General features: G+C 36.4%; 1 protein-coding gene across 1 annotated transcript in view; it reads right to left on the reverse strand.

Annotated features, from left to right (window-relative positions):
* LOC140233405 (solute carrier family 12 member 4-like) overlaps nt 1-14,046 on the reverse strand; it is a 75,058-nt gene that overhangs the window by 48,685 nt on the left and 12,327 nt on the right. The window contains exons 2-3 of the mRNA XM_072313511.1: nt 1,194-1,270; nt 36-149 (exon numbers count right to left, since the gene is read on the reverse strand). Coding sequence (XP_072169612.1) covers nt 36-149; nt 1,194-1,270 — 191 coding nt within the window. The remainder of the gene's footprint in view (nt 1-35; nt 150-1,193; nt 1,271-14,046) is intronic.

The raw sequence follows: 14,046 nt of genomic DNA on the forward strand, positions 1-14,046 counted from the left end.
CGATGGAGGAAATGATGGGGAAATCATGTGCATACCTTGACAGCTGTCTTCCTCTTCTCGTCGGGTTCCTCCGTGTGCTCTGGCAGCGTCTTGTAGTTAGCCAGGGAGCTGATGAGGGAAGAGACTTTGGGCCTATGCTCCATCTCATCCTAATGGTGCCAAAAAAAAAAGAGATTTAAAAAAAAAAATCAACAGCAATAACAAGTTATCAAGGCTGGCCAGATGACTAATAGAGTTACGTGACAATAATGGGGCGCAGCTTTGGGATGAAGAGTCTACAGGTAGATTGCAGCTACCAGCTACATGAGGTAACAGAATTTCTCATGCAGTTTTATATTTCACAGCTTCCATGGTCATTTGAGTGTTGTCATTACTGCAAATTGATCGGAAGCAATGCAGACGGTGTTACATTGGAATTGGAATAGAATATTAATCAGGCACGTACCTTCACAGAACATTCATGTGACATATATGTGCTAACCATATTTGAAAAGCATGCAAAATGAACTACTCATGCAATTCTGCATAATCCCTAAGCACTAACAATCTACTTACAAACCTAGCACTATAAGATATGCCAGGAAAATTGACAGCAATATGTAGAGTGCACTCCCGTCATAACGAACACGGTTATAACAAAATTCCGGTTACAACGAAGCAAAAATATAGGCCGCAATATTATCAACTCTATAGATGTTTTTTATTGTTTGTTTGTTCGCTTATAACGAAATTTTGATATAACGAAATTTTGATATAACGAAGGAAAACTGCGGATCCCTTGGACTTCATTATAATGGAATTCCACTATACTCTGCAATTGGAACTAACTCAATAACGAAAACTGCACTATTGGGTAAACGTCAAGGAAATTAGTCTGATCCAAGAAATAGATTGAGGAGAACCATAAAAAAAATAAAAAAATATGTCCTCATCATACTGTACGAGCTGAAATTTTCGCGAATTGCTACTTGCAGGACATTTTCGTGTGTTGTTAATTTCGCGGTTGCGAGGGTCTAACTGAACTTGGCTATTAGCGCATTGTTATTTTCGCGTGTTGTAATTTTCGAGGTTCAAAGGCGATTCGCGAAATTCGTGAAAATAAAACCACCGCGAAAATTTCAGCTCGTACAGTATAATGATGTAGCATTCTGAACATCACGTGGTAAACGTCAGTGGTTTGAAAGTTTGATCACCTCATAGAGAGCCAGGTTCCTCTCGTGAATGCCGGACTCGATGAACGCCATGCCGTCTGACTTGTCGCCTCCATCACCTGTGGCATTGCAGGACAAATCAGCCAAGTGTCAGTATACAGACCATACCTTGACCCTCAGACTGACCACTGTCTGCCATCAAGACCAGTCAGTAGGGTCAAATACGATATCAAGCTACAGTTGCATACCCTTAGCAGGCAAATGATCTGCTACAACAGAATTGGGGTTTCTTCAGTCAGAGAGAAAGCGGGGAAAAAAAACCCAACTACATTAACTAAAACCCACAATCTATATAGATCCAAAGCCATGATAATCACTTTTTTGAACAAATGTGTAATTGACCATTAATTCACAGTTTACTAAAAATTTCCAGGAAACATTAATAGAGTAAGATTCTTAACACTGTTACTTTGTGAGAAAAGAATACAGGATCAAGTACATAATATGAATAAATACATTTTTGGTGATATTGGGGTTCTGGCAGAAATTGTTTCCCTTGGTATGGAGTCATGTTTATACAATAAAATGCCATATTCTTTATCATGCATAGATAAATTGGTTCAAGGAAGCCCAGTAGACTTATGCCTATGATACATTGACGAGGGTGCAAATGTATACGATTCTCACAACGACAAACCAAGAAGAAAGAAAAGAAAAAATGATGGTAAAAATGAGTGAATTGCATGACCGAACAAAAAATCACCAATATTATCAAAATACATGTTGTAAATAAAATGCAAAGTAAAGCCCTTGATGCGACTGTTGCCCTTTTTAAACAAATTCAGGGATCCAATTTTGTTATAAATACCCCCTTTCAAGACTTGTTATCAGAAATCGTAGTTACCACATTATATCATTATACACTACAATTTCATACTATACATCTGCATACTTGTACATGTATTTAGTCTGACGTAAGCATTCGACATTGTATTTTGCCAATTTATGAGCTATTACAAATATAATGTGTTTAATTCAATGCAAGCATTGGACACAACTAAAGTACAAACATGTACAATGGACATACAATGATTGTACTTTACATCGACATAAAGACAAATAATGTGTATTACATGATATTAGGCATTGTAAGTGTGGATTTTGTTAAAACACAGTAGAACAGGACAAAACAAAACAGTGTAAAAAACACAAAAACAAATGAAATCACAGGACAAAGGCAGTTTACACCACAGAACAAAAGGCATTAAATACTACAAAGTCAGTGATGCTAGTACCACAAAATTTACCACAACTGATAGTACATACAATGCACAGTGATACAAAGACAATAGTTTTCTCTTTGACAAATATATAGATGTACATTCATAACTTCATAAGTTAGTAGGGTTTATTGTATGGAAAGGAATCAGATGCATGTAATGACATTTCACTGACATTATATGACAGTTGTCAATCTTAGTGAGAATTAGTGGGCAAGGTTAGCATTAAAGGCATAATTTACCATTTGCAGATGAAAGCATTAGTGCTGTATAATAGTTCTAAAGTGTGAGTTAGGGATAGAAACAACCACTGTGAAAATTTGAATCCGTATAATCGATGTTAAGTGTTGTTAAATACACAAAATGTGAACAATAGTTATAATAAACAATTTTCCAGACTAAACCGTATACAGTTACGGTTTATTGAGAAAAACCCTGATATCTCCTTATATTTTAGGTTTTATTGCAAATATTTCATATGGTAGGATGTTTTATGATACAACAGACCTAAACATATGCATCAAATATGAAATCTTGAAAATTTTTGAAATCACTACTCCCAAAGGTAAACTGGACCTTTAAGAATTTGCTTGGTTGAAGGACATACAGTAGATCTGCTATTCAGATTTTCCTACGAATAACACTGCTGGTAAACAGAAATTCCCTAATACCCCTTTGGCTTTTTGATGGTTTCTGTTGTTTATTGTTCTTTTGGAAGGCATAGATATACATGTAGCAATATATGATTTTTGTCACTGTTGAATTTGACAAATGAAATCCTCTCACTAGAATGACTACTCGTATACACGTAGTATCTCAGCTTTACTTCAGCCATAGATTCTGAGCAATTTTAAGCTGCAGCTACAATCTTCCTTTGTCGTAGGAACCTGAATGGATTAGGATTATTCACGATTACAGGTATAACTCCTCTTCAGATGCAGCACAATTGAACTTTATTATAAAGATTAATACATTCTCTGTGCATTACCATATGTCATGACCTTTAAAAAACAGAGAAAAAGAGAGAAAATATTTGATAATCTACAGTGTACATGTTGTATGAGTTGAACATTACTAGTATGTCACAAAATGCCCAGTACTGACTGCTATCATTGCTACAATAACAGAGACAATAGCTGAGTATGCTTGTGTGGGCAAACATTAATAACAAAAGCTTGAATGAAAATGAAACGAAAAGAAAAAGTGACATACAAAAGAAGGGCTCAACATTAAACAGAAAGATTCATAGGACAAAATGCCAAGAATACTTCACTGCTCTTGCACAGTATACACAACAATGCTGGAAAAAACATTACAACAACAACATGATACATGTATTCAAAGAAGACACAAATGTACATGATGTACATACACTGTAAATCAAATCATAGTTATATAATGTTTGCACTAAGAGAGGTGAATAAAAGAAATGATACAGAAAGGATGCCGATCGCAAACGAAAATGAAAATCCATCAATGAGCTGCACGGGGGCGAATGGTCCAGAGTGTGTACGTTCAAGGTGACGTAATATTTCACTTTGTTGGCAAAATTTGACAGGTCTGTACACAAGAGACATGGAAACCATAAAATTAGGCCGCAATCAGGGTACAAAGAGCCGTTTTATGCCCAATGCCAACAGTATGATGTCCGACAGAAAATGAATTGTGCTTCAACAAACAAGACGCTGTATGCACAGGCCTTTCACAATGAATACCTGCCTGCTACTGACGTCACCATGACAAAGAAAGAACGTAACGATGCTACTCCACAATGTATTCAAAATTGATTTTGACAAACAGAGCAAGGTACAACAACAACAACAACAAAATTAGAGATATTTCATTAGAATCTGTTCAAAGTAAAATAAGTGAAGAGATCTCAGTTTCATGTTTTTCATTAAAGAGTAATATTGGTCACAACTGCAAGAAAATTTGAGGAATGGATGATCCTCATTTCGCAGCTTTCCCTAAAGGAACAGAAATCTTCATTATGTTTTCATTTTGTTAATGAAAAAAGAAAATGTTGTACAGTTTGTCGTTCTGATGTAGTATTGACCTGTCATTGGGAAAGGAGCTGTAGCTCAGGCTGCAGATATGCCCATGATTCTTTTTCCTTATATTTATTTTTTTAAATCAATTTTTCACAAACCTAAATATGTGAGACTTATGAAATTACATCCTCCCCTCTTAACGTACTTACTTACAAACTGTAATGCTGTTTATGGAAACATGAGAAATCTTCATTAACTTCCTTATTTTTTCATGTGCAAATAAGACAATTTCCAATCTGTTTGTGTGATTTTACTCTTTTAGTCAAGTCAACTACATGTACAACATAGAGTGGCACTGCACTTGCCAACGAGATAGGATTGAGAAGAATGAACCCTTTTTTTCATTTTCGAATTAACAAACCTTTGGAATAACAAACCTCTGAATAACGCCACAAATGTTGAGATTAACTAACCCTTTTTTCATTGTTAGATTAACAAACCTTTTAGTATTGATCAGGAGTTAGTGTGTTGTGGAATAACGAACCTTTGGAATAACAAACCTGTATTTCATTTTCGGATTATCTAAGGGACCTTCGAAATAATGAACATCACCCAGCAAGTTCAACCCTTCTTTCCTCTAATGACTGGTTTTGCTTTGTGTTACATGATAGCCAAGAAAGCAATGAATGCTCACGACCATGAGATCACCGGCTGAAAGTCCCCTTCAATGGACAAAGCAATCAGGATGAAGTGCCTTGCCTGCAGCAAGGGGACTTGAACAAGGGACCTCTTGATTGAAAGTCTGTGGTCTTATCCACTGTGCCACTAAACAACTCAACTGGTGCTGGTGAAATATCGTAACTATTGTACCATTCCATAATTTGCTTGTACACCCACTCATCGCAAAAACTTTCTTATTCATTCACTTTGACTTCTTCACACAATCGATCCCCGGTGATCTGTTCAATTAATAAGACAGGTCTCTTTATTGATTATTCTACTGCATGTTAATTTTTTGGTTAGCATTTCTTTTTTTTTTTTTAATGCAGTATCCCAAACCATACGACCCACATACATGTACACTGTATGTTAATGTGTGTGCCCTCCTGGTTATAGACAGAAGAAAGCAAAAATCATGTTACTTAAAAACAGACATTTGAATTGAGCCTACAGTTAAGAAGATTCAAAATGTACTAAAACTTAGTTTGTTCATCAATGAGCAGGCTTGATATTATTTCGGATTTTATCTCACTTTTTTTTTTGGGGGGGGGGGGGGAAGCGCAGTGATGTCAAATGACATCTTTTGCATCAAATGCTGATATTCAAAAGAACTTGCCTTCACACATGAAAAAACATTTGTCTCTCATTTGCAAAGTGCATGAATTCTTGCACAAGTACTTAATTTGGATCAAATACCAGAAGAGCTAAGTTACAAGTATGTGAAAGATTTGTCCCATGGCCTCCACATAAAGACAATTAGTGTCCATCTGTTTTGTTTGTTGGAAACCATCTACTTAAGCTGTGAAGCCACACAGCAGCTGCAAGTTCACTGGTGTGTTTTCACAATCAGTCGTATCTTCCGGGCACCCTTCTCGGGATTTAAAATCTAATTTCAGGGAATCCCTCCGCAGCAAATACGGGAGACAATTTGGGCATCCACGAGGCTACGGAGACTTGCCAGCAGCAGAAGTGAAAGACAGCGCTCACTCCTGTGTACATGTACATCTACCCATGTCAGATGGGCTGACAGCACATTGCACTATAGGACTATAGCTATAAACCTCCTTGAGCATTTCATATGAGCTGAATGAGGCATTTGTTTGTTTGTTTGTGCATATCAAAAATCATGATTCTCTGACTCAATGGTCTATAAGTAGGAAAGTATGTAATTAAGCTATTGAATGATCATTGAAGACGAGATCCAAAGTTCTTCTTTGGGACAATCTTTTTTTTTCTCTCTCTCTCTCTCTCTACTGTACCTCATGTACAGATTTGGGGTATGCATGGATATTGCCAAACATTAAATGAAGAAGGAAGGAGAATGATTAGGGAGACAGGAAGATATTATGCACAATGTACAGTGTACACATGAGGATATACAGACAAAATACATATGTATATGATAAACAGACAGGGAAGAGAAAAAATAGCTCATGAGATCATGTTTAATAGAAAAAAGGCCTTATAATAATTCAATTCATATCAGTCTGTCTAACCATGTTCTTAATCAGTGGATTTGCATGAAATGGTCACTTTACCTTACATTTAGAACACATGAGGGTCAAAGTCACAATAGCAGAGACAGTACTGCCAACATATAGACAGTTTTTAAAGTGTTTGAAAATGTGAGTGTGGTGTAAGAACTGAAGATTATTACACATATAAGAGAGTGCACTAGCTCCAAGTTGTAGTGACTGTGTACGTACCCAACAGTGAACAATTTTCATATACTGAAAACAAGAGACAAATAATAGTATACATGTAGATACAAGGCACACAAAATGAACTTATTAAAACTGAAAATTGATGCTTTAAACATTCTCTGAAATCAGAAAATAAGCACAGATAAGGCAAACAAAAAAGTCACACCATTTGGTGTCTTTGTAAGAAGGAAAATAAAAAAGACCATACATGTCTACAAATGCATCAATTAAAAAAAAAGAAAGAGTGTATATTGCTACATGTGAACATACACTGGATTATAAGAGAATAAAAACAAGTTTTATCTTCATAAGAATTACAGAGTTCCAGTCATTGAGCACATTTAATGCACCAGTACATCTAAATGCGAAAGTATAGAACCAAGCTCACATTCAAAAGATCTCAGATGTACTCACCGCCAAGTTTGAACAAATGGGATAAACTATCCGCAATGGTGTGCTCTTCATTGAATGGTGAATGTTTCAATGAAAATATTAAACACAGTTATCAACTTTGTGGTATAACAGACCATACACTGTATTTCTAAGAAATCAATTATAGGCTACATGCAAATTCCCTAAGGAACAGTTCTCTTTTGAAAGAAAATGTATTCCACAGAAATATCTCTGCTCCATGAATACACTACAAGAATGTAAAGACATGACATAAGCCACGATTAGTAAAGAATTGAATGACCTCCATAATTCAATCCATCTGCTGGCATTTCACAAGCATATCCTTATTTTTCATAGATTGTTTCCCCCTTATCATCATGTACATGCAGACAGCAAGCTAATGTTCACATTGGACTCTAGAAGTTTGCATCAGATTCTTGCATCAAGCAGCACAACACTGAATTTTAGAGAACGGCATGAGTGACTGCAAAGCTCTCGTGTTTCATCAGTCCTGTACTTAGTCTGTAGTGGCTGCCTCTGCAGTGTACGCACACCTGCACCATATGCACTCATCATGAAAGCACAGCTAACAACAGTGGAGCTTGATGTGACATTTGTTCGACACGCTGACGAATCCTCTATTTTACGAATGATGTCAATCTCGCAACTGTAGCATAGCATGACATGGTGCCCTGCTTTATAAAATGTCCTTACAAGGGAGCACAAGGAGCTGCATCTTTTTCTATGGTAGAAAAGTGATGATTTGTGATTTGTTTTTGTTTTTGTTTTTGTTTTTTTTTTTTTTTTTTTTTTTTTTTTTTTGGGGGGGCTTGTCATCAACTTCTACATGTATTGTGCAGACATGATGATGCAAATGAAGGGTCATGATTATTATACAGTACAAGAGTGAAGTCTGTAGATGGAGGTCAATATTTGAATGACACATCGTGCACACAAATGTTTGGGAGCAAACTACTATGTAAAGTTTTCTATATTACGATCATGAATTTAATCATATTTGCACTGAGCAAATTCAGAAAGCCAACCCTCCAAGATTGTTCTTCATTTAAGCATAGTCAGTGCCAATGCAAAGTTCACTGACAATATTCCTGCAAAACTCCCAGGAAAATTCTTTCTTCAGGAGATGAACGTCCTTGATTCACTAGGCTGATTACCGGTACCGGGCGGTAGCTGTATTCCTCACTACCACTGTAATGTGAACAATGCATTTTTTTCCCTTTAGAGATAAATCCCAGTATCAATTGGGCTTTGATGGGCAATGCATGGTAGTGGCTCTTCAACCCCCACCCTCTCCCATTCCCATCCCATTCTCCCTCCCCTCCCCCCCCCCCCCCCCCAAAAAAAAAAAGGAACAAACAAACATGAGAACATGGACCTTGAGCTACAGATTTGTACATGTATTACCGAGAATTTTGCGTTTTTACTTTTGTTGAAGTCAGACAGGATGCAGAGCAACTGTTGGCAAGATGTATTTTGTCTGGTCAATCTGCTTGAAAAAGAAAACTTACTTCTTCAATATATCAAATCTGCATTGCAGACACAGCTCTTATGCTTGATATTTTTCATCTTTATGCCTTTTCATAATTAACAATTGAAAAATGGCTAAAAAGGGGGGTGGGGCAGAACTTTCTTTTTTTTTGCACTGAAGTATCTGTTGAACACATATCCACATGCATCCATGTAGTACTATCTTACGCTGTTCAATACCCTCATAATGATCCTACAATGTAAGTTGCAAATTACATGTGTATTTGCACATGTGAAATCACTTACAAGTATGTGTGAAAGTCACACACACAAAACATAATGTTCTCATATTGGTTTCAAGCTCTTGTCATGGGAGGGGAAGGGGTGTGGCGGGGATTAAACAGCAGCCACATGATGAGGTGGTCATATTCCCTTGAGTCCACTGTCCACTGCAGTGGACGCCAGGAGTGGAATGTGTACAATTCAATGTGTGAAGTGTATGCAGGAAAGCTGTAATTATTGGAGCACAGCCAGTATGAACTCATTTGTTAATTGAAACATTGCCACATCATTTCTGTTCACATTGTACACTGTCTCGTCAACAGGATACTACTTTATCAAATCTGCATGCTAAATCATACATCAAGGCCCAAGGTTCAGAGCATTTCAAGCATCTCAGAATGTTCTGCTAAAAGTACATAAAATTGCTCATAAATAAAAACAATCAAAAACAAAAAACAATAACCCTTTCATTGGTTGTCTACTTTGAGGAACTAAAAGCAAAAGCATTCAAACTTCAAATGTTGTTTTACCCTCCTCAAAAAACAAAAACAAAAACAAACCCTATGATGCAAGATGCAAGATATTACCACAGGGCAATGTATAGCCACGAAAAAAACACTCCTACACAGGTGCAGTGCCAAAGGGGAATCTGGTTACATGCGCCTGAAATTCATCCTTGTGTTAAACTGGGCTGCCATTCAAGCACCATGTATGATCAGCAACTATACAATTGCAACACCGTTTACTGTATTAGGCAGTAAGCATGCAACCAGTAAGTTAATTTGTTCACTTCCACCACGACACTGACATCACTGACAACTCTAAACGATTGTGGTAAGAGGAAAGTGGTGAATGAGAGGGATGCCTTCAGTAAATAATCAGTTGCTTAATTCATCTAACCTTGGCATTAATTGAATGACCTCATCGAGTATGGAGAACTTTCCCCGATGGGATTGTGTAACTTTTCAGCGGGTATCATCACATGCATTGCACACAGGTTTGCACATGAATCATATTGTACAATAATAATATGTGATGCTGGATATGGCTATAAATGGGTGTTCAATAACATAGGTCATAATGCTATTTCCAGTTCTCTGTGGACGACATTAGTGTTATCTCAAAGAAGCACAATTTCCAATATCCCACAGCAGTGATACAAACTACTGTATACGTCGAATATTTCACGAGGTTTTTATTTTCGTGAATTTCGCGAGTGAGCTGCTGTTCGCGAAATCAAAAACACACGAAAATATTGACTCTGATCCTGATATTAATGTGACATACGTGTACACATTTCTCCATTCAGTACAGGGCTCCACAATCACGAATTTAACCACTCACGAAATCATCAGGAATTCTCGATTCGCGAAAATTTAGACTCACGAAACTACAGTATGTGGCGTATACAGTATTTCATCTGTGACTACTGGTCAAAATGGGATGTCATTGTGCATGATATCATCAAATTATGCAGTGAAAAACACAAGAAGCATGAACGTGTACAAATAACCTTCACAAAGTGCAGGCAATATGACCAGACATGTGAACTGTTCACAGCGCACTGACTTTGCAGTGCTACGTAAATTATGCACAATTTTGTTTTGGGTGTGTGCACAATGAATCACGCTAAAAGCAAAACAGAAGTCCTGGAGATAAACCAGTAAGACTGTGCATTTCAAGTGTTTAACTCGTTATCAATGTATCACTGACTTCAAAGTGTCACAAGTGCAAGCATGATGCTAAACTCAGGCATAACATAATATGTTAAGCATTTAATGCAAATGTCTACCATGGTTTCTGGTGCCATGCTCTTTTAAAGGGATGAATCAAAACAACAAAAATACAAGCACACTTTCAAACATGAATGAGACTGCAGTCACGACAGCTTAAAGGGATTGTACAGTATTGGTGGAGATGAGAATTGGGCTTTTAACTTTTTGCAAGATACCAAGAAAGCACTTACTGCATGATATACCTATAGTACAAAGCATACCATTTTAAGAGGAATTCAGAGTTTATTTGATGAAAATCAGGTTTGGAATGACTGAAACATCCAAAAACAAAGTAAAAAAACAAAGCGATCGTAACAAAGTGTGGGTCCCACACTTTATTAGAATCGCTCTTTTTTTGGATATCTCAGCCATTTCAAAACCAATTTTCATCAAATAAATGTTGAATTCCTCATAGAATTTCATGCCCTTTTATATTTCATAAGAGGTTTCTCATTATCTCACCAAAAAATGTTAGAAACCTGAAATTAGGTCTCAACCAAAACTATACGATCCCTTTAACATGTTGTAGGGGAGAAATACAAAGACAAGCTTTGAACCTTTAGTGGCCTTATTACAGAAGACTGAAGCATTTAGTGTGGTGTCTATCATCATGATGATCTTGTTTACAGATTAGAAGGTTGATGGATGTCTGTGGAAAATACATTATATATCTCTGACACTGGGAAGTGTACACATGCAGACAACGTACACGTCATGGCAACTTACATGGCTTACCGTTGCACAATTAAATGGGGAGAAAAAAAAAGACATCTTGGAAATTTAAAACTCACACCTGAAAATTACCTTATCACTTATTGTCAAGGTTACATATAAGTGCAAAGAAACACAATATTCAATTTAAACTAAATAAAAGGACTAAAATGACACAAAATGACTGATGAAAAATATGGCATGGTATATGAAAATTATGAGATTTAGTTGTTTTCATTCCCCCCCCCCCCCCCCAATGTGACAGACCTTGTTGTCACAATTATACTACTACAATGCGTATCTTGACTAACTCCTAGATGCAAATTAGATGAAGTGATTATGTCATCACTTTCAGGTTTCTCATTGATATGAACACAAATCTTTTTTATATTAGGTTAGGCGCCACTTTTTGTCAACCTAGGTGTCAAAATTTCAAGTTTTCTTTTAGAGATCGAATGTCATGATTTTTTATTCCTAAGAATGTGAATTTAAAGGAAAATGTAATGCCTGAGCTTAATTATTATTGCAATATTTGATTCCATGAATGATTCTATTGGAGATGAAGGTAATTTTGCTGAAAGATAGTGCTATAATATCTTGGACAGAGCTGAAGCACTATGTGTCCAACAGGTAATTTGAAACTGTATCATGATTAAGTGATATTTAAGCAAACTTGGTGCCAGATTTTGTGTTCTTATTTGGATTTATTGGAAAATTGTACCACTTTGAAGTAAAAATATAGTGTAAAATGGAGGATATGACTTCAAAAAGTTTCTGTTGTTTTATACTTCCTCCTTCAGGATGTGTAATATTTTGTGGAGATAAAACCTGTGTTGGGGCACATACACACACTTAATACTAACATTGTGAGTGTCCATCTTTTTACATTTAAAATTTCAGCTGGAAGATATGGTGGATGTGACAAAAAACTGATGTGAACGGACATTTTACACCTTGACCAATAAACAGCAGAAATAAGGCAAATGATTACCCAATGAAATGTCAGCACAAGTCAGTTCACACTAAGAAACAAATTACACTTCACAAGAAAGTTCTGTTTCCAGCATAAATGACATCAGTAAAGCCAATAGTGGCGGATGTGACATGTGAACGGAACACCAATTTCCTTGGTATCTTGTTTCGTACACACCTTGCATATAACAAATGATTTTGCATGCAAAACCACCAAGAATGCTATATGAACTATAAATTGTACAACTCACTGCTGAAAAGGCCTCATTCGCTTTAAAAGTTATAAATGCCTGAAATCCCATGTGGCAGATGTGACAGATTGAAGATGTGAATGGACATTTTCAATCTTCTCAAATTTACACCAGATAGTTATAATTCAAACCATTATTGAAATTTTTATTAGCTTACACACACTGGACGATCAAAGGATAGGGTCTTTTTAGCTGACAACATGTACACTATGTTCATTGGACTCTAAATGTTTATTCAGAGTAAATTGGATCCAACATGGTGGACGTGATGCTGAAATTTAGAACAGAATTCCAAATATTCATCTTTATCATCAACTGGTAATGGTCAAGCAGTAGGGCCTACTCTGTTTGCAAGAACCACATAGAACAGTCATATTTTTAGAACACAAATCACTGCACACAAGGGTCCACATATTTTCAAGTTACAATGTATAAATGCAAGAAACTCCTTGTGGATGTGACAAAATCAGATATGTGAACAGACATTTTTTACCTTCAATTGATATGCAATTGTGGCATCATTATTCATTAACCAGTCAAATCATAGTAGTGTTTTTGTTAGAGCAACTATGCAGTCAAGTTGTTTTTTTGTTTTTTTTTCACAGTTAAATGATATCCAATGTGGTGGATGTGACATTTTTGTTGTGATCAGAATCCCAAATATGCAAAATCTTACTGTGAGAGTTTTCCCAGAGAATTAAAAGGAAAAGGTAGGCCTACAAGTACTGTGAGTCTTAGTTTTACTGTACTTTGAGTTAATTGTCCACCTATAGCTTCTGCCTGTGATGAACCTAGAAGTGAAAACTTAGTATAAGGACCAATCCTATTTATAATCCTAATCATAACAGATGAAATGCAGATTATGCGGTCATGACCCTGTTTTCATTATATGTATTGGAAATCTATAGTACAGGCAAAAGCTACACTAATGCTCCGATACGTCACCTTCCAGGAATCCCCCAAGAGACTTTGTCATGGCGGGTAAAAATCACATTTCTAATTTGCCTTAGTTTATGAACATGTGAACTCACAGAATAAACTTTCATACTTATTGACAAACTGAAATACAATTGTGTTCTGAGAAAAGAAACATTTTTCCTCCTTTGTAGTATGCCACCCTTCCACCTCTTCTCTTTGTAAGTCATCACCAATATGAGCCATTCTTTGCTAATGACTGTTCATTTTTAAATGTTTTTAATGACAAGTCTTATTTCACTTTTCGGCTTTATGAGGCTGTTTCAGCAGGGGGCACTGGGCATGCAGTATTTCCCAAAGGTTGTTTCCTTCTTGGTCATGTCTTTATAGTTGTGTGTGCAAATAACAATTATA

This window comes from Diadema setosum, chromosome 9 (assembly GCF_964275005.1).
Source record: "Diadema setosum chromosome 9, eeDiaSeto1, whole genome shotgun sequence".
Classification (NCBI taxonomy): domain Eukaryota; kingdom Metazoa; phylum Echinodermata; class Echinoidea; order Diadematoida; family Diadematidae; genus Diadema; species Diadema setosum.